The 22,978-nt window shown below is 43.8% G+C and overlaps 9 protein-coding genes across 9 annotated transcripts; 4 read left to right on the forward strand and 5 right to left on the reverse strand.

The window, feature by feature from the left end:
• Nucleotides 1-210: 210 nt before the first annotated feature.
• AOL_s00054g529 (uncharacterized protein) lies at nt 211-1,457 on the forward strand (the record flags this gene model as incomplete). Its single annotated transcript, XM_011121845.1, has 5 exons — nt 211-352; nt 849-959; nt 1,039-1,166; nt 1,251-1,308; nt 1,387-1,457. 5 exons carry the CDS (start codon nt 211-213, stop codon nt 1,455-1,457), a joined length of 510 nt encoding a protein of 169 aa, XP_011120147.1.
• A 2,165-nt stretch (nt 1,458-3,622) lies between these two features.
• AOL_s00054g530 (uncharacterized protein) lies at nt 3,623-5,145 on the reverse strand (the record flags this gene model as incomplete). The annotated part of the gene is made up of 2 exons (XM_011121846.1): nt 3,623-4,752; nt 4,839-5,145. The coding sequence occupies 2 exons, from the start codon at nt 5,143-5,145 to the stop codon at nt 3,623-3,625; spliced, it is 1,437 nt and encodes a 478-aa protein (XP_011120148.1).
• Nucleotides 5,146-5,697: 552 nt separating this feature from the next.
• Nucleotides 5,698-7,626, reverse strand: AOL_s00054g531 (uncharacterized protein; the record flags this gene model as incomplete). The annotated part of the gene is made up of 9 exons (XM_011121847.1): nt 5,698-5,723; nt 5,797-5,966; nt 6,040-6,357; nt 6,418-6,493; nt 6,550-6,775; nt 6,835-7,031; nt 7,092-7,233; nt 7,298-7,448; nt 7,523-7,626. 9 exons carry the CDS (start codon nt 7,624-7,626, stop codon nt 5,698-5,700), a joined length of 1,410 nt encoding a protein of 469 aa, XP_011120149.1.
• Nucleotides 7,627-10,046: 2,420 nt separating this feature from the next.
• Nucleotides 10,047-10,519, forward strand: AOL_s00054g532 (uncharacterized protein; the record flags this gene model as incomplete). Its single annotated transcript, XM_011121848.1, has 2 exons — nt 10,047-10,221; nt 10,311-10,519. The coding sequence occupies 2 exons, from the start codon at nt 10,047-10,049 to the stop codon at nt 10,517-10,519; spliced, it is 384 nt and encodes a 127-aa protein (XP_011120150.1).
• Nucleotides 10,520-11,637: 1,118 nt separating this feature from the next.
• On the reverse strand, nt 11,638-12,489 carry AOL_s00054g533 (uncharacterized protein; the record flags this gene model as incomplete). Its single annotated transcript, XM_011121849.1, has 2 exons — nt 11,638-12,299; nt 12,393-12,489. The coding sequence occupies 2 exons, from the start codon at nt 12,487-12,489 to the stop codon at nt 11,638-11,640; spliced, it is 759 nt and encodes a 252-aa protein (XP_011120151.1).
• A 799-nt stretch (nt 12,490-13,288) lies between these two features.
• On the forward strand, nt 13,289-14,140 carry AOL_s00054g534 (uncharacterized protein; the record flags this gene model as incomplete). The annotated part of the gene is made up of 2 exons (XM_011121850.1): nt 13,289-13,568; nt 13,647-14,140. 2 exons carry the CDS (start codon nt 13,289-13,291, stop codon nt 14,138-14,140), a joined length of 774 nt encoding a protein of 257 aa, XP_011120152.1.
• A 150-nt stretch (nt 14,141-14,290) lies between these two features.
• Nucleotides 14,291-16,147, reverse strand: AOL_s00054g535 (uncharacterized protein; the record flags this gene model as incomplete). The annotated part of the gene is made up of 4 exons (XM_011121851.1): nt 14,291-14,498; nt 14,554-15,116; nt 15,174-15,888; nt 15,960-16,147. The coding sequence occupies 4 exons, from the start codon at nt 16,145-16,147 to the stop codon at nt 14,291-14,293; spliced, it is 1,674 nt and encodes a 557-aa protein (XP_011120153.1).
• Nucleotides 16,148-18,333: 2,186 nt separating this feature from the next.
• AOL_s00054g536 (uncharacterized protein) lies at nt 18,334-18,817 on the forward strand (the record flags this gene model as incomplete). The annotated part of the gene is made up of 2 exons (XM_011121852.1): nt 18,334-18,460; nt 18,525-18,817. The coding sequence occupies 2 exons, from the start codon at nt 18,334-18,336 to the stop codon at nt 18,815-18,817; spliced, it is 420 nt and encodes a 139-aa protein (XP_011120154.1).
• Nucleotides 18,818-21,287: 2,470 nt separating this feature from the next.
• Nucleotides 21,288-22,326, reverse strand: AOL_s00054g537 (uncharacterized protein; the record flags this gene model as incomplete). Its single annotated transcript, XM_011121853.1, has 2 exons — nt 21,288-22,186; nt 22,269-22,326. The coding sequence occupies 2 exons, from the start codon at nt 22,324-22,326 to the stop codon at nt 21,288-21,290; spliced, it is 957 nt and encodes a 318-aa protein (XP_011120155.1).
• Between the last annotated feature and the right edge of the window lie 652 nt (nt 22,327-22,978).

The raw sequence follows: 22,978 nt of genomic DNA on the forward strand, positions 1-22,978 counted from the left end.
TTGCCCTTTACCTGAATCTTTCCTTTTGCCGGTTGCCTCGATTGATTACCTTTTGGGGGTCAGAAGGCATTGCTGACACGTCATTAGTCTAGGCTAGTTTCCTGGCAATCCCACGGATCGGAAAATAGAGTGAGGCGAAATACGAAAGAGCAAGCCTATCTTTTGTGTCTTTCGCGTGGAAGCCCTAGTTTTTAGCAAAAGTCTATAAGCATGAGTGCCTCCCCGTCAAAGGCTGAGGGGCCTCATGAGGAGGATGTTCAATCCCCAGAAACCGAAGACAAAGAACAGGAGCAACCTGCAATGTACGAATTCGAGGTAAAAGAACAAGATCGATGGTTGCCCATCGCGAATGGTGAGTTTCTAATGGCTCTATTGGTTTCCTTTCTCGCCATATATACAAACCTTATGCAGCTAGTGTCTGCTTAAACTTCTTTATATCAAAAAATTTTGATCCTTGAGTGATCCCGATGGAACATCTGCAAGTCATTTTTTTGGTTTTATCTACACTACCCCCCCTTTTTTTATTTTTTTTTATTCCTCTTCTTTTAGCTTTTCGAACACTCGCATTATTTCGATCAAGGTCCCCAACCTCATGTATCATGCCGCTTGGGTACATGATGCGATCTATGATTGGCTTCTATCGCGAGAAACCCTAGTTCGACGCTATCCCCATCTACGCCGAAATCTCGCCTATTGGCCGGATGTCTTGCGTTATCATGCAGCAATCCGCACCCCCGCTTGAGTGATTTCTTTTCCCAGCTTCAGTGGGACATTGATTGCTCTTTATGCATCGTTTTGACATGCAGTTGAGAATACATCCATGCTGACGGTATCTGATGATCATGCAGTTGCCCGTATCATGAAGACGGCACTTCCAGAAAATGCAAAGATAGCAAAAGAAGCGAAAGAGTGCATGCAGGAATGCGTGAGCGAGTTCATCTCGTTTATCACCAGCGAAGGTAAGACACGGTCGAGGGCTATCCTGAGACAAAGTTTGTAGTTTTCTGTAGCGGGAACTAACTCGAACTGGCCATTTAGCTTCCGAGAAGTGTCAACAGGAAAAACGAAAGACAGTGAACGGAGAAGACATTCTATTCGCAATGACCTCTCTTGGCTTCGAGAATTATGCGGAGGCTTTGAAGATCTATCTTGCCAAATACAGAGAAGTATGTTGACCCCACCTCAGTCGATAGCCAGCTTTAGATGCAGGTACAGCAATGGTATGTTGTTCGAGAAACTAACTACTCCAGACTCTGTCGAGGGGAGGGGAATCCAGAAGCGGTCCATCCGGATCAACAGCAGGTGCAGGTTCGTCATCAAATTAGGAATCAACATATCAGGCTACATCGTCGAGGCTAGCGCTAAATCCAACCTTCATCGAAAAAGGCCAAGGCGGTTATGCCGACGCTTTTGGCCATCACATAGGAAATGGAGTCAGCGGTGCCGACGGTTACTAGACCATCGAGCCAATTCGACCATATTAGAACCTCTACGCATTAATTCATCACACAAACTCAGCATTTTCAACCCAACTCGTCGAGGAATCGGATAACATGATACGACAGATATCCGACAATAGACAGCATTAACCTCGATGAAAACCCGACGACAGAGAAATCTTCACTATTAGCAACTTAAAGATTTTACACAGTGCGCCATTAACAGTACGCTACCTCCCTTCTTTTCTTCGAAAGAATCTTTTCCTGTAATTGCTTTCTCCTTTATTTGGTTAAGAGAACCCTTTCGAAACACCACACCTACCTGGTTACGACCCTCCTACATTCCGGTGCGACAATTTTCAACAATAGTTCAGAACTGATTCTTTTAGCTGGCTGCGTGGTTCGACAAGCAGGGAGAACGCCTCACTTTCTTCCAAACGGCCGGCCGGTAGCGACTATTGTCCTCTAAAGCTTCGGTACCAATCAACTAGCTAGCTTCAGGGTCACTACTATCATCGTAAGATTGCTTTTGTGTGCACGGTCCTTTTGTTTCTTTTTTTATTTCTAAACAAATTGGTTCTCGATACTACTTCCATTCTACTTGTTGTATTTCTACACCTGTTATTTCTCTCCTTTCGGCGTATCGTTCCATGGTATCCTTTTCTTTTCTTTTCTTTTTTTATATATCTATCTCCAGAATGTACTACTTTTTGCATGCATTATTTCTCTTCCTTTCTTTTCTATTCTTTTCTTTTTACACGGGAACAACTGGCAAGCCATATCCATCTTCAAAGCTTTCTTACATCTCCACATCGGGAACAATTTCTCATTTGTCTCCATACTTTTTTCTCCTTCTTCTTCTTCTTCCCTCCTACATACTTGACTGTGACTTCCTGCGTCCTTGTAATCTCATTTGTACACGGCGAATTTTTATACTTGCGAAATAAGAAAAAAAAAGAGAGGGGGGGGGTGGTAAAGAGGAAGAATAGAATAAGATAAACCTGGGGGGGGAGGAGTGAGTTGGTCATATCAGAAAACAAAAAAATGGTAAACCTTTATCTAAAAAAAAAAAGAATGCGGGGGGTTAAAAGAGGAACATCTAGAGACAGAGACAGAGACAGGGAGAAAAGAGAGAGAGATCTAAAAAGAAAAAAGCAAGGGATTCATGGCAAGCAAAGATCAAAAGATACATATATACACACTTCACAACAACAACAAAAAAAAAGAGTAGAAAAAAAAAAATAACAACGGGAATCATTTTAACTATACTTTAGATTGCGATATATCCATCAGTCTTGCGAAAGCTACAGGCGCGATTTCCATATTCACAAAGTCCCTTTTTCTTGTTCCTCCTCCTCTGCTTCTTTGTTTCCTCTTTTTTCTTTTTTTGTATTTTTTCTTCTTCTTCATAAGTATCTACAATTTTGTTATATTAGTATACAATTAGTGCAAACCGCTCTAGCTCTCCGTGTTCCCTTTTCTTTAGTTGAAGTCTCCCATGTGAGAACCCCACGTCTTAAAACCCGGTCCCCGGCACTTGGGGAATGGGATGCATTCGCAACCTGTAAATCTATAAACTGATCTCGATTCGTATATATCCTCGATCTGGGCCTTTCCAAATTTGGAATAGTCGTGGTCGAAATATCCAACATTATCCCAACACATAATTACGCCCTCAACCCGTTTGGATCGAAGTGTACTATTGTATATGGGGCGCCCGCTGGAAATCCGGGAAATACACAAGAGAGAAATGATACATACCAATCCCCTAAAAGTTTCACACTAATATCGGAAGGATAGGGTTCATATATCAGAGTTTAGTCTTTTCATTTCATCCTTTCAAATGAACCGACTAAACCACGGCACATGCATATCGATAAACCCTTCGAGCTAACCGAAAGCGCGCGAACATAAAAATATTCCAACAGGAGCCCAATCAAAGGAGAGTTTCAACGGATGAAGGGGAAAGAGAAAATAGGAAAGAACAAGAGTCTGATGGTACAATGAGGGCCCCAAACATAGAAACCCTAGTCCATAACATCACTATCCTGGTAAACCCGTTAGTTACGAGAATAGAAGAAAAAAAAGTTTGAGCACATATATACTGTGGCTCAGAGCCCATACGATAGCATGAAGCCTCTTTATTAGTCGTCCTTTAGCAAATGCTCGAGTCTTAAAAGATTCTAAGACTTGTCGGATTCGTCGTCGACATGAAGTGTTGGATCAGCTCCACCAGCCCCGACAGAACTGCCAGTCGGCCCTCGCATTCTCCGGAGTGTTTCCTGTTGTTCTGGGGTCATTGGTTGATTAAGTCGAGGAAGACCGGCTGTACCTGGCGCCGGCCCGCGACCCTCAAATGTCTGTCCTTCTCCACTTTGTCCATCCCCGCCTTGGCTAGTACGGCGCGCTGTAGAGCCGGCTCCGGATGCCCCTCGTTGGTTGTATGATCTTTGTGTTCCTGATGGCCCTGCACCAGCAGATGATCCTACATGCTCTCTCTGCCCCCCTGAACTGCCTGGTTCTGGAGGAGCAGGGTTCTGTCGCATATTCTCAGGTATAGGCTTTCGGCGAGCGCCACGGGCGATTGTTCGAGCTGTCCGACCAATCCAACTGCCGACACCCCTAATTGATCGTCGAATTTTTTGGCTCCTAGACAAGGTAGGATCGGGGATGTTGGCCGCTGTGCAGCTTTCGCACATGCCACCTACTTCTAAACTCTGATTATACCGGCAGTTTTGCGGTTGGGTCTCCTCGCATACGACTTCATCGCGCGACTCGTGTTTGCATCCACTGTGGCGCATCTTATGTGGGTGGGAACCTGGATATGCATATGGATCATCCTGAACTGTTTTGGGGGGAGGTAAATTCTTGCGGGAATCGTAGGTTTTGGTATGTGCATTTGGATGTGGATGCTTTGTCAGGTCGATTGGCTTGCCGAATTCGTCTGCAGGTACCTCGGGCAAGAATGGTGCTGCCGTAATGGCATCAGGGTCCTCTTCTTCCTCTTCTTGCCCGAGAGGGCTAGGTCCACCCGAAGCTTGGGAATCGCTAGGCCCTGCTTGATTTCGCCTGTTATCCACAGCGGGGGTTGCGCTCCCCTGGTCACTGATAGGGGTTTTGCCTTTGCTATCTTCCCCCAGAGGTCCCTCGTCAGAAGGAGGGCCGTCATCGTCGGAATCATCGTTCGCCCCGTCATACCACCTCATAAGGCTGTTATATCCTTTTGCATTCTCGTATAGTTTCGCCCACCTAGTTGGCGAAGTCTCAGATTTTTTTGGTTTGAGCTCGCGAAGGGTCTCCTCAATAGAGCGATCTACCAAAGTCAATTAGAGTACTTGAGGCCATCAAGGCATGATATAATTCTGAAGGTTGATAAGCAATTATAGAGCCTAATCGTACCTTTTAGCTCAGCAAGCAATTTGGGCCCGGGTGCTACAGGGCTTTCGGCCGTATCATTCGAAGGTATGGTGGGGAGTTCGGTGGTCTGGCTATCCTGACTAGTACTTGTGGCAGATTGGGCCTGCCTGGCAGGTCGAAGAGAAGCTCGAGGAGGGTTTTGTGCAAAGACACTTCGATTTGGCGAGTTATTCCTGGAGCTAGAGGCGCTTTGGGAAGTAGCCGCGAGACGAAGGTTTGATTGTGAACTGGTATAAGTTTTAGAAAGCCCAGGTTTCTTTGCAGGAGGAATTTTCGACGGACCAGACATGCTGGCGGCGATCTCTTGAAGACGTCAATACGGGATAGGAGAAAATTCGAAAGATATGAAGGAAGGCAAGTCCGAGAGTGGTGAAAGTAAGGGATACATGGAGAGATCAAAGGCGAAGAGATATGGTAAGGAAGAAGAAGGGACGAGGAGGGGATTCAAGGCCATAAGGTAAATATGTCTGGATTTACAAAGCAGAGCGTCTACAATATTTATGTCAACGTATTTTGGTGTCAGATCAGAAGCCAGATCACTTCAACAAGCATAACGTCCCGTTTCTAGGGAAGTGGAGATGGGATGGGTGGTTCGGGGACATATAAACCATAAGTAAGTAGGTACCTAGATACAAAGGAGTAAAGATACATTGCCTGCCCAAAAGTACTGTACCGCAAGAGAAGCCAGGCGTGTGTGGCTTAAACAAAGAATGACATTCCGACATACACAGTAAGTCTCGCTCTTCCCGTCGTTCCTTCCAAAGACTCCATTCTAAAAACGAAAAAATGCAGGGAAGGGCCCCAATCTTCCTCGGAAGGAATCTCATCCTCCGCTAGTAGTTCACATAACATACAAAGTGGTTGTGTCTAAATTGAAATTGGTGTTAGGGAGGTATACGATATTGATGGTATCGGGATAAATATACGACCAAGAACTCACCTAATGGATGGCTACAGCTCAACTGTGGCTTTTGTTGATATTTACCTTCCAACTCTTCACGAATGTTATTAAGAAGCTGGTGGTAACTCTGCTGTGGGTCTTTCTTTAAGGCGCTGATGAATGCATAGCTCATGGCGCCAGTTGCCTCACCGCCTTCAAAGGTATCAGCGCTAAGCAATATTGTTAGTATATTAAGCTTGAGAAAATGGCGGTAAAAAAAATAAAATAAGATGGAGTACATACGATGTTTGAACATCCTTGGAACCAGACCACTGAATAACATCTGCGGGAGATGTTTTGGTTCGTTTCGCCACATCATTAGCTTTAGCTCCAACAGTAACCTTCTTAATTATCCCAGTAATTGATGAAGCAGCGCCAGCAAGATCGTTCCGGCTGAACGAAGCGAGAGCGCCGAGAAGACCCATACCAGCCTCTTTGGCCAGATCTGGTTCCTTGAGCACACCTTTGGTGGAGTAGAGATATGGTAGATCCAAGGCTGATCCGGAGTGACAGGAGTCAAAGATGGCTGTTAATCTGACACCCGGCTGGAGTGAAGAGACCCTATTCTATAGTATTAGCAAGAGAAGTTGTTGTGGTTTAAGAGGAGTGAGTTTAACTTACATGATTCTGTGCATCTCATCATCAACAATCATACCTGAAGTACGGAAGTCGACGGGATAAATTGTCTCATCATACCCTGTATCTATATTAGCAAAGCCCACAAGGTACATTGATAGCATTGATAGATCTCACCATCGTCTTCATCACCATCTGTATCTTTCTGCTGACCGCCGTGACCAGAGTAATGAAAGAAGAGGGAGTCATCTGGCCTTGCATCTTTCACCAACCAATGCATAGCTCTGAGAATATTCGCCTTTGTAGGCTGACTGGATGGATTCTGCTGATCATCAGTTAAGATAACCATATCTTCCAAGGCGTATCCATAACGCTCGTTCAAGAAAGTTTTCATATTTTTGACCTAATATTTTTTCTAATTAGTGAATGAACGATTATGAGAAAGGTAGGGAAGTCACGAACGTCGTTAATGCAACCCCTAAGTTGTCCACGCTGTCCAAAATAGTTGATACCGATCAACAAGGCCTTTCTACGTCCGGTGCACTTGCTGGGAACCCAATTGTAGTTGAGTCCCTGTCCAAATGACTGTGGACCTTGCACTGGCCGAGGAGCGTTGTGATTTCCTCTCGCATATTCATTGTTGTTATAACTTGCCATGTCTGCACGATTTATTAGTTATTTTCTGATATCAACTCAATCGATAATTATAGAGTTCATACTTGGTCGGGGGCCCTCAGTGTGCCCGTAGTTCTGATTGGGATGGTGGACATGTTGGACGTTCGGTGGTGGATAAAACCCACCACCCTGTGGAGGTGGTCCCGAGGGTGGGCCATAATTTCCATATTGCTGCTGATTCTGCGGCTAGACATGAAAGTTTCTTGTAAGATAGGCCGTAGTTAATTTATCTTCAGTAAAGTATGCCTACCGGGTAGTTATATTCGGGCCCCGGGGGTGGTCCAGATGGTGGGCCGTAGTTACCATACTGCTGTTGAGGAGGGTACTGTGGAGGCGGGGAGCTATACTGATTCTGTGGTTGTGGGTAGTTACCATACCCTTGCTGATGATGGGGAGGTGGTCTGGGCAAAGGGTCTACGGATCAGTCGGAGGGTCGAGTATATGTTGAACGTATTGAACGGCAACCTGAACTTACGAATAGTAACCTCCTCCTCCCTGCGGTGGAGGACCCTGGGGAGGGTAATACTGGCCCTGCTGTTGATTCTGCTGGTGGGCGTGGCTGCCCGGATAGTACGACATGTCGAAGGCTGAGGAATGCTTGCGTACGCAGATACAGAGTCAAAGAATCAAACGAGATGATTGTTTAATGCGAGATAATATCAGAATCGAAACCAGCCAGAGGTCGGTCCAGGAAAGAAAACGGAACCGTGAATTCGTACGACAGCGCCGAGGAGTCGAGGATGGGGAAGAGAAGGAAAGGATAAGCCGCAGCTGAGGCGCCTTAGGTCTAGCGAAGGCAACTGCCTGCAAGTAGGTGCAAGTGAACGTGCCGATTCGATTAAGCCAAGATAAAAGCCGCAGTCAAACGTTAGTGTGTCAACGGCTGCTTCCGAGCCCTCCAACACAATCGATTCCAAGTACGTACTCCGCAATGTTCGGATCAATCGGGACAGTGGTGATATCGATGGGATGTGAAATGCCGACGGGTATGTATACGCGGGTACGGCTACGTATGATATTAAGAATTACGGAGGGGAAATTTGTGATATCGGTTCCTAAGATTGCGAATTTGTCGTCTGCGGAGTCGAACTAACACACAAAGGGATTGTACTTGTCTATGCAATGATTAATGAAACTGCACTTTCGAATCGTTCTTGGCTCTCAGCCATGTTACGGTCCAGATTATCCGAAAAGTGGGGTCGATGGACAGACACATGCACAATACTGCACTTTCAGTTTCGTGGCTTTTGCCTTAAAGAAGCAGCGATTTCCAGTGCCGACTTGCTTGTGCCGCACAGATCTAGCCACAATATGCCGCACTATAGCTATTACGCTATCGGCTAAATCGAGGTTGAGTTAGCGGTATCTACTTGAGTATCTAGAGACGATTTAAGATTGAAATAAAAAAGAGGGGAGTTAAATTTGCGGTAAATATAATTATGACGAGGCCATGAATAGGAAACAGTTCAATGAGATTTGAAAGACTGAAACATTATTGGAATCGAAATTATAGCTATAGCTACTTTACATATATGCATGTGCATGTGCAGGCTACGGCGTACGTATGTACATGCTGATATTGTAGTACTATCTGATTATCCTCGACTGATAGACTGTCCTCAGTTATGATTAAGGTTGGAGCAGTCTGTAATATGTCACGCCGCAGCTAGCTGGCGGGCCAAACGGGTAAAAATTGTATGGTATTGCCTAGAGGCTCCAGCTAACTGACTAGTATATGTATCTTTCGTAGCAACTTGGGTTCATTTCATACGTTTTTCGAAGATATCTAGATTTCGATTTAACGAAAAAAATTTCACTTTTGAATTATTTTTTATTCATTTAAAGGGTTGCTTTACAAAGTATCTCTGCAGGCAAGGCTAAATCATCCTTATTTTGCTGTTGTGTATATATCCAAAACTAACTTAAGTATTCGGACCAGCCTTACATTCGGATATTCTGTACCGATTGGCTGTCATTGAACGTCGAATATAATTGCAAGCAGGCGCCGCCGCGCACTACCCATCATGAGATGAAAATGCATAGCCTCGTCCCTGTTAATTAATTGTCTTTTAGAAGGAGACGGCAAGTTCCGCAATATGTTTGGTTTTGTGAGGGCATTGCTTTGCTTTGCCCTGGCGGATATCTACTCCATTCTCGGACAGGATGTTACGTTACAGGATCGACCACAACGAATAGCTGTACCTTTACATAAGACTTCATTAGATACCCCAAAGGCCGAAGGAATCAAGCAATCCAATCACAAGTTGCTCTTTGTGTTACATAGCTTGGGCTTGAAGGATATCGGAAATACCGTTGACTTCCATGCAGCCTTAAGGCCTTGTGAAACCTTAAGTGCAATGTTGATAAATCACCAAATTTATCACAAACTACACATAAAACGTTCACCCAACTCGATGTGACGATTAAGGAAAGTCTGAGCGAAATGCTAGTGCCGAGATATTGGCTATTACGTTTCTAAGTATATTCCAACAACTAAGCGACATATTTCCTGTATTGTGTACTAGGAGTAGTGGCTTTGCAAATTTGAAATTTTCATATAATTATGATTTTGGTGAATTCGAATTCGTGAAAACATGCGTTTTCGACCGTTAGCACTAGACGCCTCTTTCACAATTATCTGCCTTTCACAGCTCCTACGCTTAGTTTCTATGCCTCGAGACTCTTGGTTGCCATAGACGCAATGCTGGCGTCGATAGAATAGCTGAAATGTATCATCACACCTAATTCAAAAAGTTTTTTTATAGTTTATAAATACCGTATGATTATACGAACTGCTTTATCCTGCACTGTACAGGAGGCATCCTATAATCTAGACTCCCTGCATTGCAATTAGACTGCGGTAGAGTAAATCAAGCCTATTCAATCCGCCCAAGCATTTTCTCTCTTCTAATATATATACGTATTGAAGGCCCTATTTCGTTACCAATCGAAAATTATACATTTGGTTGTAAAATCAAACATAAGCCAACATCCAAATCATGAAGCTGTCAATTCTTAGCACCGCTACCGTTATCCTTGCCTCTGGCCTTGTCGAACTAGCAACTGCCAGTTGTTTTCAGTACTGGGAAGGCACAGCACCATTTTGTGACTCCAAATGCCCTGCTAAAGTAGCTGGTCGTGTCTGCAAAGGGACAGGAAATTTTTCAAGCTCCGGTAAGTAGTTTACAGGGATTTCAGTGTACAAATAAACCCGTTGAGATAAGCCTACGAGGTGTAAAAGCTAATAAAACATCAAAACATAGGGAATGGTGGCTCGTGCTGGACTGGTAAAAAGCAGCTCTGCGAGTGTTGCGGAGCTGGCCCACCAGGGGACCGAGCTTGCCTCGATCCACAATCCAAAAAATCCAAGTGTGTCGGTCTAGTCCTTATGTGTTCGAGAATCGGAAGGAGGGAAGATGGGTCTGAGATTGTATGTTCAACCTATGCCTGCGGCTCCTGCTTCTTTGGTTAGGGACAGAAAGGGAATTCGGAACATTGGCCAAGAGACGGCAGAAACTGATAACTAATCGGTGGTGTTTTGCTATATTGGGATCAAATTGCTTCGTCTTATCAACGTGGTCTTGTTATTTGCTATCAAACTGTGGATTGTGTGGAAGGGGACCCATTTCTATGTTGGCGTTAGTTGTCTTATGGGTTAATTTAAACCCCATGATAGAAAATACATATTTTATATTTCTGGAACTACATAATTAAGCCTTTTCTATACGATATGTAATAAACCGAGGAGTTCTATTAAGTCGCCCGTGGCCACTCTCACATTTGGCAGCCCAAAGATCTAAATGCATGCTCTGCCGTGCATGTTTTGTCTGCGAATATAGTTCGAATTCAGCTATGGCTGGATGGGATAAGGCGACCCGTTACCTAATAATGCGTTTTGGCCAGAAGACACATATAGAGTCCATTAACTCCAATATTCAAGATATTTTCTAAATTTAATACATACTATCTATTTAGTTCCGGCCCGGTGTGTGTTTAAGCTGTAGTAATCAATTCGGGCTCATGGTTTGCTTATTCTGATACCGATACGCGTAGACCTAGTGGCCGTGTAGTTGGTTTTAGAGCGACGGAAATTTGACTTTACGAAGTTAGCTATAGAGCGGGTAGAAAACTGCAATAGATTTATGTCTATGATGTTCAACATGCGCACCGGGGTAGCCGGCGAGCCGTTGCATTGCCGGGGTGAAACTGTTGGTTAGTCTTGTGTAACTCGTGTGTATGGGTCTGGACAGAGTTCAGAATTTTATTTTATATTTTATTACTGGTGTAACGTGGGACAAAATGAATTGGCTCATAGTTAGTGTGTATACAACAAAACCCCCCACCCCTCCCCCGAGTGTGCATGTGTGTTCTTTGAGATAAAATACATATACTTCCTGTCTTAACGAGATTTTTGAGATCTGGAGAAGTTCGCCAACTAAAGCTAAGAAGACCGACAAGATCATGGGATCCTAGCCAGAGTATGTAGAGCGATGTATTCTTGCAAGTTAAGTTGTGGCAAGTGCGCAGCATTCAATCTATTTACATCGATGATACTCTCAGGAAGGAGCCCCGAGACGGGGCGGATTATATTTATATCATGAAGTTAGAGGGTATAGGTAACTCTTTTGTGATGTCTACCGGGCTGGTATACCTTGGCTTGTCTTTGGATATAGAAACCCCACCCATGATACGCCACTTTGCATCTTTGAAGGTAAGTTTCCTGATGAGCTCAACAAATCGGGGTTTCAGCTGAAACCCTTCGGGGAGGAGACTTTTTCGGAATGCGGCCTCAACATAATCCTCCGAATAACAGGCAACCAGGCCCATGATAAAATGACAGTTATCCTGTAACCCCAGATGAAATGCTCTTTCTAAAGCAGCCTTCCCTTCTTCGAGGGCCGTATCTACGTCGTTGTATCTCAGGAATACGAGGCATCTCAAGAGGTGGATGTCAACTAGGTCGGAATCTGAAGGGTTTGACATGTCAACCTTATCCAAGATGCTGACATCGCTGTCCTTTTTAGCAGCAGATGCGATCACAAAGGCAAAGTAACAATCTAGGTCGATGTTCGTCTTGTCAGTGATTTCAAGATATCGGTTGACAGCCGTCACGACGCCATCATAGTTGTTTTTCTCGAGTAATTTCTTCCACGCAATAGGGTACCATTCTCGACGTTTTTGAGATACCGCCTCCTCTGAGCTTAAACTCGACATAGAACCATCTAAGCTGAGCTGCGAAATTTGGGATCGATCTAATAGAAGTTTGCCCGATATGTTAATACTGATGTTGCTGCTACCCTTTACGGAGAATGCCCAAATTTAAGAAAGCATTGTAGAAAGATTACCTGAATCCCTAGGCAGAAAAGCAGGCGAGCTGTTCCTCGTAGTGGTAGGAGTAATTCGATTATCTCCAGCTTCGGTAGAGGCCACAGAGCCCGGCATAGTTTTATCAAAAATTAACCGACGTCGACTTGATATTGTGCATCAAGTCTACCGCTATGGAGTATTCGACGCGATGACTGCACAACCCCGCAATCTGATCTCGCGCTTTGGATTGCATTTTTGGACCGTGACGCCGCCCTAGCGCTTCTGCAACATCTTTCGGCTGCAACATAATGGGCACCCTCTATTCGACTTTTTATATATATATCCGGTGGAAAACCGGCCTCAAAGCTGCGAAGCTCGGACGAAATCGGCACGAAATCGGCACCAACGGCCTCTTTCTCGTACGACGAGTTCATAATTGTTAATATGCTAATGATTTCTGGTCTTTAAAATGGGGAAATATAGTAAAGCCGGACTTAAATCCGGAGTGTAGGCTGAAGCCACCAAAAAAGAACGCCAACACAATATTGATTCTGTATCGTTCCTACAAGTGATATCATTATGCGGTCTAGCTAAGGCTAATTGTCGCTTCTGACTGGCTCTAAACAATAGTATACTAGATATTAGGTATTAATATTGTTAAGGTCATCTCAGCCGTCTTGTTATTAAGATTATTATGTAATTGGTGAGACGTTCTCGTGCTCCGATGTAGGGTTTGGCTTATATCTATGCCTCCAGACTACTTTCAATTCATATAGGGCGCCGCGGCCACAGCTTTTGTCTATTTAAGGGACCTCGCCCCATGGTGTACATACCTTTTTAATTTTTTGAATAAACCCGATCCCTCTAGCTTCAGAGTCTTTCAAGAAAGGTTAAACAAATTCTATTTCTTCCATCTCAAACATATATATCTACCATGTCAGAAAAGACAATCGTGGTGATCACTGGTGCGAACACCGGCATTGGATACGAAGCCGTCAAGGCCTTTTTGACAGCCTCACAACCATATCACATCTTTGTGGGAGGGCGTAGCCCAGAGAAAGTCGAATCTGCCATCAAAAGTTTTGGCGATACAGGAATCCACACTTTGGTCCCGTTCCAACTCGACCTTCTATCTGATGACTCGATCGCAGCTGCGTATGCAAAAATCAGCGCCGAAGTTGACCACATTGATGTTCTTATCAATAATGCTGGATGTAAGTTTCGAGGTCTTAAGAATTATAGTTCGATTAGACGTAGAACATGATTCCTAACTTAAGTCTTCTACAATGTAGCCGCCTCTAATACTCCAACTACTCGTGCAACTCTAATTCAAGATTATAACGTCAATGTCGCCGGAACTTATGTCGTAACTGACACTTTTCTTCCACTGCTGATCAAATCCTCAAATCCACGCCTTCTTTTCCTTACTAGCGGTTTGTCATCTCAAGAAGAAGCTGGGCAGAAGGATAGCCCTCGCTATCACAACCCACCTGCTGGCTGGCCGAAACCCCCAGCTCCAGCGTTTTTGAGTTACAGAGCGAGCAAAACGGCGTTGAACATGGTGATGATAGACTTCGACAGATTGTTAAAGAACGATGGAGTAAAAGTCTGGTGCATTTCACCCGGCATACTCGCAACGAATCTGGGTGGGAACCCGGAGGCTCTCAAGAAAATGGGGGCTGAAGACCCTTATCTCGGTGGGTTATTTATCAAGGGCGTTGTCGAGGGAGCAAGAGACAGTGATACTGGAAAGGTGATCAGGCGACACGAAGTGCAACTTTGGTAAATTGTTAAATTTTAAAGAGATAGTTTTCTAAAGTTTAAGAATCAATTATAATGTAAATTGCTTATATTTTAAGTATTCTAGTCAAAGTGTCGTATTCATGAATCGTAAATCAAAATCGCTAAGTTATGTTATAGTGTACAGTATCGCCCATTAGTGTGCATGGGTAGGGTTTTCCATACAGTACTTCTGGCATTCCTTGAAAATAGCAGCCTGCTTGCTTACTTCTGCTAAGCGACCGATGACCTGTTTGTTGCCATCATAAAATCCGTACAGGGCGTATGGGATCCCAACTTCTTTGCAAAATTCCATAACATATTTTTGGGCTTGCCGAAGGTTATGACGAGGCATACGTGGATACCTATTGTATATTTGTTAGAGAATTGGTTAAATGTTGCAGGGGTTGATTTGCTTACAGGTGGTGGATGGCTTGGAACTGCAACCCTCCATGGAAAAAATCTAGCCATTCCGGACAATCGACGTCCATAGTAGTTCTCAACATCCTCTGAGGGAAGGATTCGGCTGGTCCAATATCCGAAGTGCTCATGGCAAAATGGCTTAGGGTGATTTGTACGTGAACAGGCATGGGGACGACATGGCTGATTGCGAAGAAGATAAGTCGATCCTGAGTCGTGGGGAGGGATTTGTAGATAACCCCATAGCCATACCAGACCCAGAAAAGAGCCATAGCGAAAACTTCAGCATATCTATGCCACCAAGCGATCCCGTTCTTTGGGGCCTGCCCAAGAAGGATATATTCCCAAGAATTCCGGTAAAGGTTCAGCCTGCCAAAACATAACATCGGATAATAGAGCCAGTGCTGGGCGCGGATGACGAATTGAGCGAAACGATCGTAGGGTAAAATACGGTCGTAGTATGTTGAGTATACATTCCGGAACAGCTTCTGGTCGATAGCAAAGAATGGTAGATGCTGAATATCGGGATCGTGCTCTGGCTCATTTGTTACAATATGGTGGACCTGTAAAAGCCATCAGCACGGACGGAGAGCAGAAAGGCGAAAGAATATGAAGCTTACATTGTGGCTACGTTTCCACCAGCCAAGGGAAAGACCACCACAAAAGTCTGCAACGAATATACCGATAAAACTATCAATGGCGAAATTATGGGTGATACCCATGTGTCCGGCGTCATGAGCTGTAAATGTAAGTTGGTGCCACCAGATGCCCAGAAAAAGAGCTGAAAGTTTGAACCAGCCGGTTCGCAAGAAATATATAAAAAGGCTGAAGAAAGTCAAATATCGGAGGCATTCCCAACCATATGCCCCGTAATTGCATTGGTAGAGGCCTTTGTCACGCAGTTTCTGATCGAGCTCACGATACTTGTTTATGACGTTTTGCTGTGTGGCTGGGTCTAAAGAAGGATAAAGATCGAGATCTTCTTGTAGACGTCTCTCTACTTCTTGTTTCAATGACAGAGATGCATCGCCTTCACCATCAGACACCGAAGAAACCGAGGAAGTATCGGCGCCTCGTTTTCTCTGCCTTACTCTCGGGTCAAGGATAAAATCGCGCTCACTGCTGGAGCTTGTAGGGGTTGTCGATCCAGAGCTAACTAGGTCCGAAGAAGTGATATTTACGGGGTCAATTGACATGTCGTTTTCATTGGGGCAGTCCTCGTCGATAAGCCTAAACTTGCCCCCCTGAATCGGAGGTCGGAAGTTCACCCAGGGACCCTGAATTTTGCCAATCTTGAATTTCATCATGATAGCTTTAGCCTCAGCAGAATGCAGACTAGAAAAATCAAAAGTTCTTATCAGCAAATATAATTTAAGCTTGAGAAAGCTAATTGAATTGCAACATACGCTGTAACTTCATCCGTGGCATCTCTGCCTACCATATGCATGATGGCTTTGTCGCCGCCAGGGTGGTATTTCAGCCATGGGTCGACCTTCAAAACTTTGTCGTTGACGATAATGACCTTCCTTCCTTCTGCAATCAAGTTCTCGACTTCCCGTCTCGAAAATAACTTCTCTTCAACCTCTCGACCCATTTTCGACGATGTGACTGAGACAATGGGTAAGTAGAATCCGGGGGATCGAGTTTTGTGATGCTTTCAGTAGGTGACAAGGGGCTCAGAGCTTGAAGCGAGCTGTTTCGCAAAACACAGCTGCAGGTGTTTTTGATTTTAAGCTTAAATACACATCACAAACGTCTGAAACCCACTAGACAGCTATCGCGCATTGAGGGGAAAGGACGATATATCGGATTCGGGATCGAGAAGAGCCGAAGGAAATAGCTGGAGTACGTATCAAAGTCGTAAGCTCTGTCGTAGGATGGTTAGGTGGTCGTTATAGGAGGCAGTTTGCGACTGCAGAAAAGGACGTGGTCTGATACGCATCCGGTCGCCAAGTTCGCCAGAGATTGCCCAATCAGCCCCACACAACGCGGCACGAGCGTTGCATTTTGTCCAGGGAAGCAAAGCGTACGTTTAGTGTCGAAACTGACGACGAACAGCGCCAAATATTTCACATGCGATTTAAGCACATGCGAGGCGTATAAGATATGAAACATCATCGATTTAGGAATTGGCCGATATCAATAAATCATTCTTGCATAAAAATAAATATATGTAAATAATGATGATGAAACTTCGTATTGAATCACTGTTTGGCCCAGATATCGATAGTTTAGTTACTATGTTGTCACCCCCTTCAACTACCTTCATAATTTGCGAAGACTAATGCTTGTAATCAATGTAACGTTGAAGTGTAGATAAATATTTAACTATTTGTAATAGTTATTCGGCTGCTGGGAGAAATTTAAAGGTTGTTAAAAAACCAATCTGCCCTAAAAAGTTGTATCTACCACCGACTGTCTCCTATAATAGATAACTTAATATCTTAACAATATCTTGTTTTCGAGTGCTTCACAATATTAGGAATCAGTTCTTGCGAATAGTAGATGCTAGGAGCAATGATTTGGTTAGATTGCTAGTAGATTGACCCTGAAACCGCTGATTTATGAGCTGTCTTTAGTTACATCAGGCCTCCAAACATATTCTCCAGGATAAATAATCAGCAGCCCATGGGCAGCTCCAGCTATATATGTCGAATCAGTATTTCTAAAATTTCGAAAATGAAGATCTCTAAGTTTCAATGGGCGGGACGATATTTATGTGTTTACAAAGCGATTGTATGCTTGCGAGCTTGTTAGAGAAAAAGTATCTTAAGAATCTAGATAGCCCTTTAAAAATAAATACTGCATCCGATATCCTGAAGATTACATTTTTATACCACTACACCTAACTAGCTCGGGAATTGCGACCACTCTCTAAGCTCGGATGGCACTAATGAGCGAATTGGTATACATTCGTCAACACAATCGGTATTGGGTTTAGTGAGTATTTTGACGCGCATCGACATTCCGCTGGCTAACGTCTCTAGGCTTGGCAACAAAGCTTGGCGGGACTTCTGGATACCGAAGGCGAAGAAGTGACACTTGGGAGTCTTGAGTAGTGTCAAGGACTAGGTGGCGTATAGACTCCTAGGATTCTGAAACCATACTTGTGTATCCCGATTTCTGATAACAGGGCTCTAGAGACAATATATTTTTTGGATGTTTTTAATAATTAATTAGCTTGAAATTGATGAAAATATCAATTTCATAGAAGCTGTTGACTCGATGAGCGGGCAGCCTCAATTAACTTCCCTTCAGGGGCCAATTTTCAAGATTACAAGAACCCGATGTATCTCTTGAAAGGTAGTGCCGGCTTGTATAGAGGTTCCCGCCACATAGAGAAATACTTTATCCGAGCTGCCGAGGACCCAGTTCTAACAGCATGCAAGTTGACGACTTGAAAAAGCAAAACACCATGAATAGCTACACACATCTAGATATCTGGTTCCGACTGCCTCTCGCAACCATAATTAGTTTACTGTAAAGAATCTACTTCATCATAATCGGCTCCTAGGACCCAACTGGTACGGGAGACCTAGATAGGAGGACCTGATCTGGAAAGACCGCTTCTACCTATTCTTCTTAAAATTATATAAATACTCACTGTGACTTTACGGAAATGGACTACTTTGTTTTTTATCCTGTTCAGCATTTACTCCATTCCTTCCCGACATCCACATTCCTTTGTTGTTTTTGGCTGCCTTGAACCTATCCACGACCAACCACGATCCTTACGATACAATTTTATAAGGCGTTCATTTTCGATCAATATATAACAAAATGAAGTTCTTGGTTGTTGCACTTGGGACTCTCGCATGCGTTGGAACCGTTTTTGCAAATGTTGCCTGTGATGCAGCTTGCGCAAAAATGCAGTGTTTCTCTTCTATGTGTTTGCAGAAAGGCTATGGTAGGTTTACCAGTGGGATCGTGTAGTTGAATGTACGCATACTATGCTGACAGATTTGGAACAGCAACGACTGTAACTGTAACTGGTGGTAGTGGAAATCCAGGCGGAAAGGCTCAGCCAACAGTGACCAAAACTTGTACACGTACGGTGACATCGGCGGCTACGACCGGAAATGACGCTGGTGGAAAGGGGGGCGAAGTCAAGACCGTTACAGTAACCGACTCCGCCGACGAGGAAGACGACCTCCAAACTGTCACCAAGGTCGTAACGAAAACATGCACAAAGACCGTCAAGGAGACCATAAAGGAGACTGTCACAGTCAAGGCTGATGAGGTCGCGGAGGCTGGTGGATACTAGTAAGGAAATGACTCGGTAGTGGCTTTATTCACGGCATTGACGCTAATACTCTTTTGCAAATACACTCAGAGGGATATTAGAGTAGGAGAAAAGTCATTACACCGGTTGGTTCTTATGCTATTACTATTTATTTATTTAAGGATCGTTACTTTCATGTTTAGGGTCAATTCGGTGTTTGGGGTCTGTATATATGAATTATGATTTATGATATCACATGAAATTCATTTTCACACTTATCTCCTAGTCTCGAGGCCCTTAATTATTATCTCCCATATATGCATTGCATATATACGCTCGTTTGATCTGAGACACTAAAAGATATGTGTAAGCTCAGACTACCCTAAGATTTATTGTTCTGTTGCAAAGTAAAAGAAATTCGACGATTGATACCATTCACTGACTGGTACTAGCCCAGAGTTGTTAGTTTTGGTGACTCCTTTTGCATCGATTGCAATTTAATTGGACTATATAGTATTATAAAGTGCGACCTTACTCATGGGATAATATTAATAACTGAATAGTTGTTTGTTGGAGATGTTTTACGTATCCATTTCGACACTTTGATTTTATTCAAATTTATTCGAAGCATATGAATCAATATCATGCGCCAAAAATTCGGTGGCGTCGGTACGATTTCCGCAATCGGTTAATACTCTAACTATAATCACTTCATTGCATTGCAAATTGTGAGGGGACACCGTACGCCCCGAGTTATTGAATCTGGTACAGCTAGTGGCACTGATCAGCTGAGAAATAGTTAAAAGTTTCAGAACATCACCTAGGATAAAAAATTTATGGTAGCCGACGTGCTGGCCTATATTTACCAATTGATATTAATGAAGTTTTCGAACCGTTTAATTCTGGTTTATAAGATAAGTTGGCCTGGTAGATGTGCCTGTGGTCTGCATATATTTTACTATAACTGATCGTGGCGGTTTGTAATATTATCGATCTGAACTAAACCAAAAATGTGGGCGCGAAGCTATAGCCCCAAAACGTGACGATTTTTCGGTAGCTAGATGAATATGAAAGTCCTTGGGTAGGGGATGATCATATTTTCTCCATGAATTCAGTGATAGACGCGGAATAAATCGCATGAAACATACAATGTTTCTACTCGGAGAATTCAAGGAGACTGCCTATCTTTGTTCGCAACTGACAGCCAGCCAGTCCTCAGCCCTTAAATTCTACATAACGGACGTATGTGGCCGCTGGATATATAATGAACTATACGTTCGATTCTGATCTCTTGTCTATGGAAGAACCTTGTCTCGTAAACCAGACCCGGGAACCCACCTTCGGGAAGAACCCTGCAACTCCCAATTGTGTGATATCTTTGACAACATCTAAGCTAAGTTAAGGTTAATTATTGATCCGCTGTTAAAATGATCATTGATATGAAAGCGAAGACATTGCAAGAGCTCGGAATATTTCGATATTGAAAGAGATTTAATCCTTAACCCTTCTGGTTTGGCTGATTGGGGTTACGGGAATATAGAAATGACAGGAACTTAACTGTGGAGACGCGGTATCTCAGTGGTAAATATTAATATTATATGTGCTATATCCATTTACATAGAGAAAACTCCAAACAGTACCAGGCAAAGATCTATAGATATATATAGATATACTCGGTCGGTTCTCAGACGGAGCAGAGTCGCGTCGACTTAATACACGTCCTTAACTTGATTCTAAGGAAGAAAGAAATTATACATCTATATGCGGAAGGACTCTCAAAGAGAAAGATCCGTATCGTTGCCAAGACACCATAACCAAATACGGCAATTACTATTTGCGAAGAAAATACTAGCCAATTGATAGTCTCGAGAATTTGAATTCAAGTTAGATATTAGGCTAAGAGCCCGTAAAAAAGTGGAGCGTACATTATAGGTAAACCTGATTGAGACTGGTTCATGTTAGTAGTACAATTTGGGACCTGCATTGTCCCGCCTATCCTCGAATGAGAATGGAGATCAGTATGAAAGGGCTATGTTTAGAGCTGCTACTCTAAAGCTCTGACTGATCATCCTCAACTGATTATATTTCTAAATTTGCAGCTCAGGTCTCGAGACCTCGATGCTAGTAAACTAGTATGCAATCTACACCGCCACCACTGGATAATGGCGAAGCACCGACGAGATCAAGTATTCCTGAGAATTTTCTTAATATCTTATGTGAGTTTGAGCTAGTATTGGCTGGTTTTATATGATCTCTAGCGGATTAGTATAAAAATGTATGTAAATATGTGTGATAAACTGCAACCATAGGGTTGTGGCTTTTCCAATCGGCATTGTGCACTGCTGCCCGCAGTAGAAGTAGGGGGGCCAGTTTTATCGAATTCGAATTTTTAATCTGCCTATCAAGTATAATGAACGGTCGGTATTCGTTATTCGACCGTACTCTCTAGCTATAGCTAGCTAAATTTCTATTCGATGCTTAGGATGCGCCGCTATCCAGAGAAATAAAAGATTTAATTATTAACTGCCGCCGCTCGGCTTAGACGCTCTGAATGTTGGGGGATTCCATATTGATCCAGTAATCCTTTTAGATAGTCTCTTTGATTTTTTATATCCCTGTTTTCCGTTTCTAGCGCTTCCACTCTCAATCTGAGGGCAGAATTCTCTGATCTGAGTGATTCTACCTTTAAGTGTATTTCTTGAGAACTCTTTGCGCCCACTTGATTCTCGAATTTTGATAGTTCCTCTACCCTTGTTTGTATATCGCCGAGGTCTTCAGCCCACTGGACAGCACCTAGTCGGAGCTTATGAATATGTTTGTTAAGCTGGCTCCAACAGGCGAGGCCCGGAGAGCCTGACGGCTCATCAATAGCCATTGCAGTAGGGATAGGATGCGAGCCGAGAGGAATGAAACTATCGAAGCCCTGGGAGTGTGGTGGCGGTGGAGGTTGTGTAGTTTGTAAATGTGGGGAGAGTGGCGAAGTGTTCCTGCGTGTCATGATTGTGCTGAACGGTGGTAGTGTTGGGAGTATTACTCCTGCCTGCGACCTGCCAGGCATTGTTTCTTCTGAACTTGATAGTTCTCGTTTGTGCATGTGGAACATAAGTTGTCGGGCTGATTCGATCGGGCTAGATGAGGCGCTGGTTTCAAATATTTCGGTCGGCGATCTTTGAGAACTGTCCGGGTCCTGATTGAAGCCGAAGAAAGTGAGGTTCTCATCAATTCGACTCGCTCTTAAGCGCCCCGCCTTGATCAGTCTCATGATAGCATCATAGTCTGGCTGGCTAATCGAGGCTATCGAAACCTTTGGCTGTTTTGGGTCGTCTGATTTGAAGACAAATTGAAAGGGTGCACGGCTGCGGTGGGTGTTTGTAATGTCTTTCGGATCCACCAGCTCACCATGCTGGTCGTCTAAAACTCCATCGTATAAGTAGAGCCCTTGAAATCCAAAAAAAAAAAAAAATTCTGGTAAAAATAGAACATCAGAACTTACAAATAAGCTTCCGAAGGTGCGCGCGGATAGTTTCTATCCTTTGTGCTTTACGGTCCATGCTTCCAGTCTTAGTATATTTAGCCTTGGTCGGGAAACGAGCTGTCTTGATTAATCTTAATTAAAAGCTGCTTCGCCGTCCCCAAACCCCACAGAGTTTATCGGGTGGGGCCACGGTCTCTATAAATATATTTCTGAGCCAGAAATTGGAAACGTCTCGAATATCCACGGATTAGCTCAGAAGAATTCAGGGCGCCTTTCGTTCTACCTTACAGTTGGTAATGACATGGCATTCATTTTTGCTTCATTAAGGAGATGCCAAGTAGCTGTGACGAGAAGCACGGTCCGGAGTGAAAAATTTTACTTAAACGTTTAAACCGTGATCCCTAAACCGCGAGAGCTCGGGGTTTCAGAATTGCTGTCTTTGCATGCGTATATTTTTATTGTATAGGGTTTGGGCGTCCTGTATGGGTCGCATTGCAAGATTTTGTGACGCGGCCCAGATGTGGTTGGCACCATGGTGGCAGGCCCGGCCATGGGTCATGGCGATGAAACTATCCATGGCTGGATGTTTCTGGATCTGATCTGAACAGCTCATCACATCTCCAGCTGTTCAAGCGATGGCTATAGTCGCGCCCTGCATACATGTATATGCAGCCATAGCCGTTGCATATTAATTTCATTTTGTTCTCCAATACTAAATCTTTGTTTAG

Source organism: Orbilia oligospora, assembly GCF_000225545.1.
Source record: "Orbilia oligospora ATCC 24927 unplaced genomic scaffold scaffold00054, whole genome shotgun sequence".
NCBI classification, from domain to species: Eukaryota; Fungi; Ascomycota; class Orbiliomycetes; order Orbiliales; family Orbiliaceae; genus Orbilia; species Orbilia oligospora.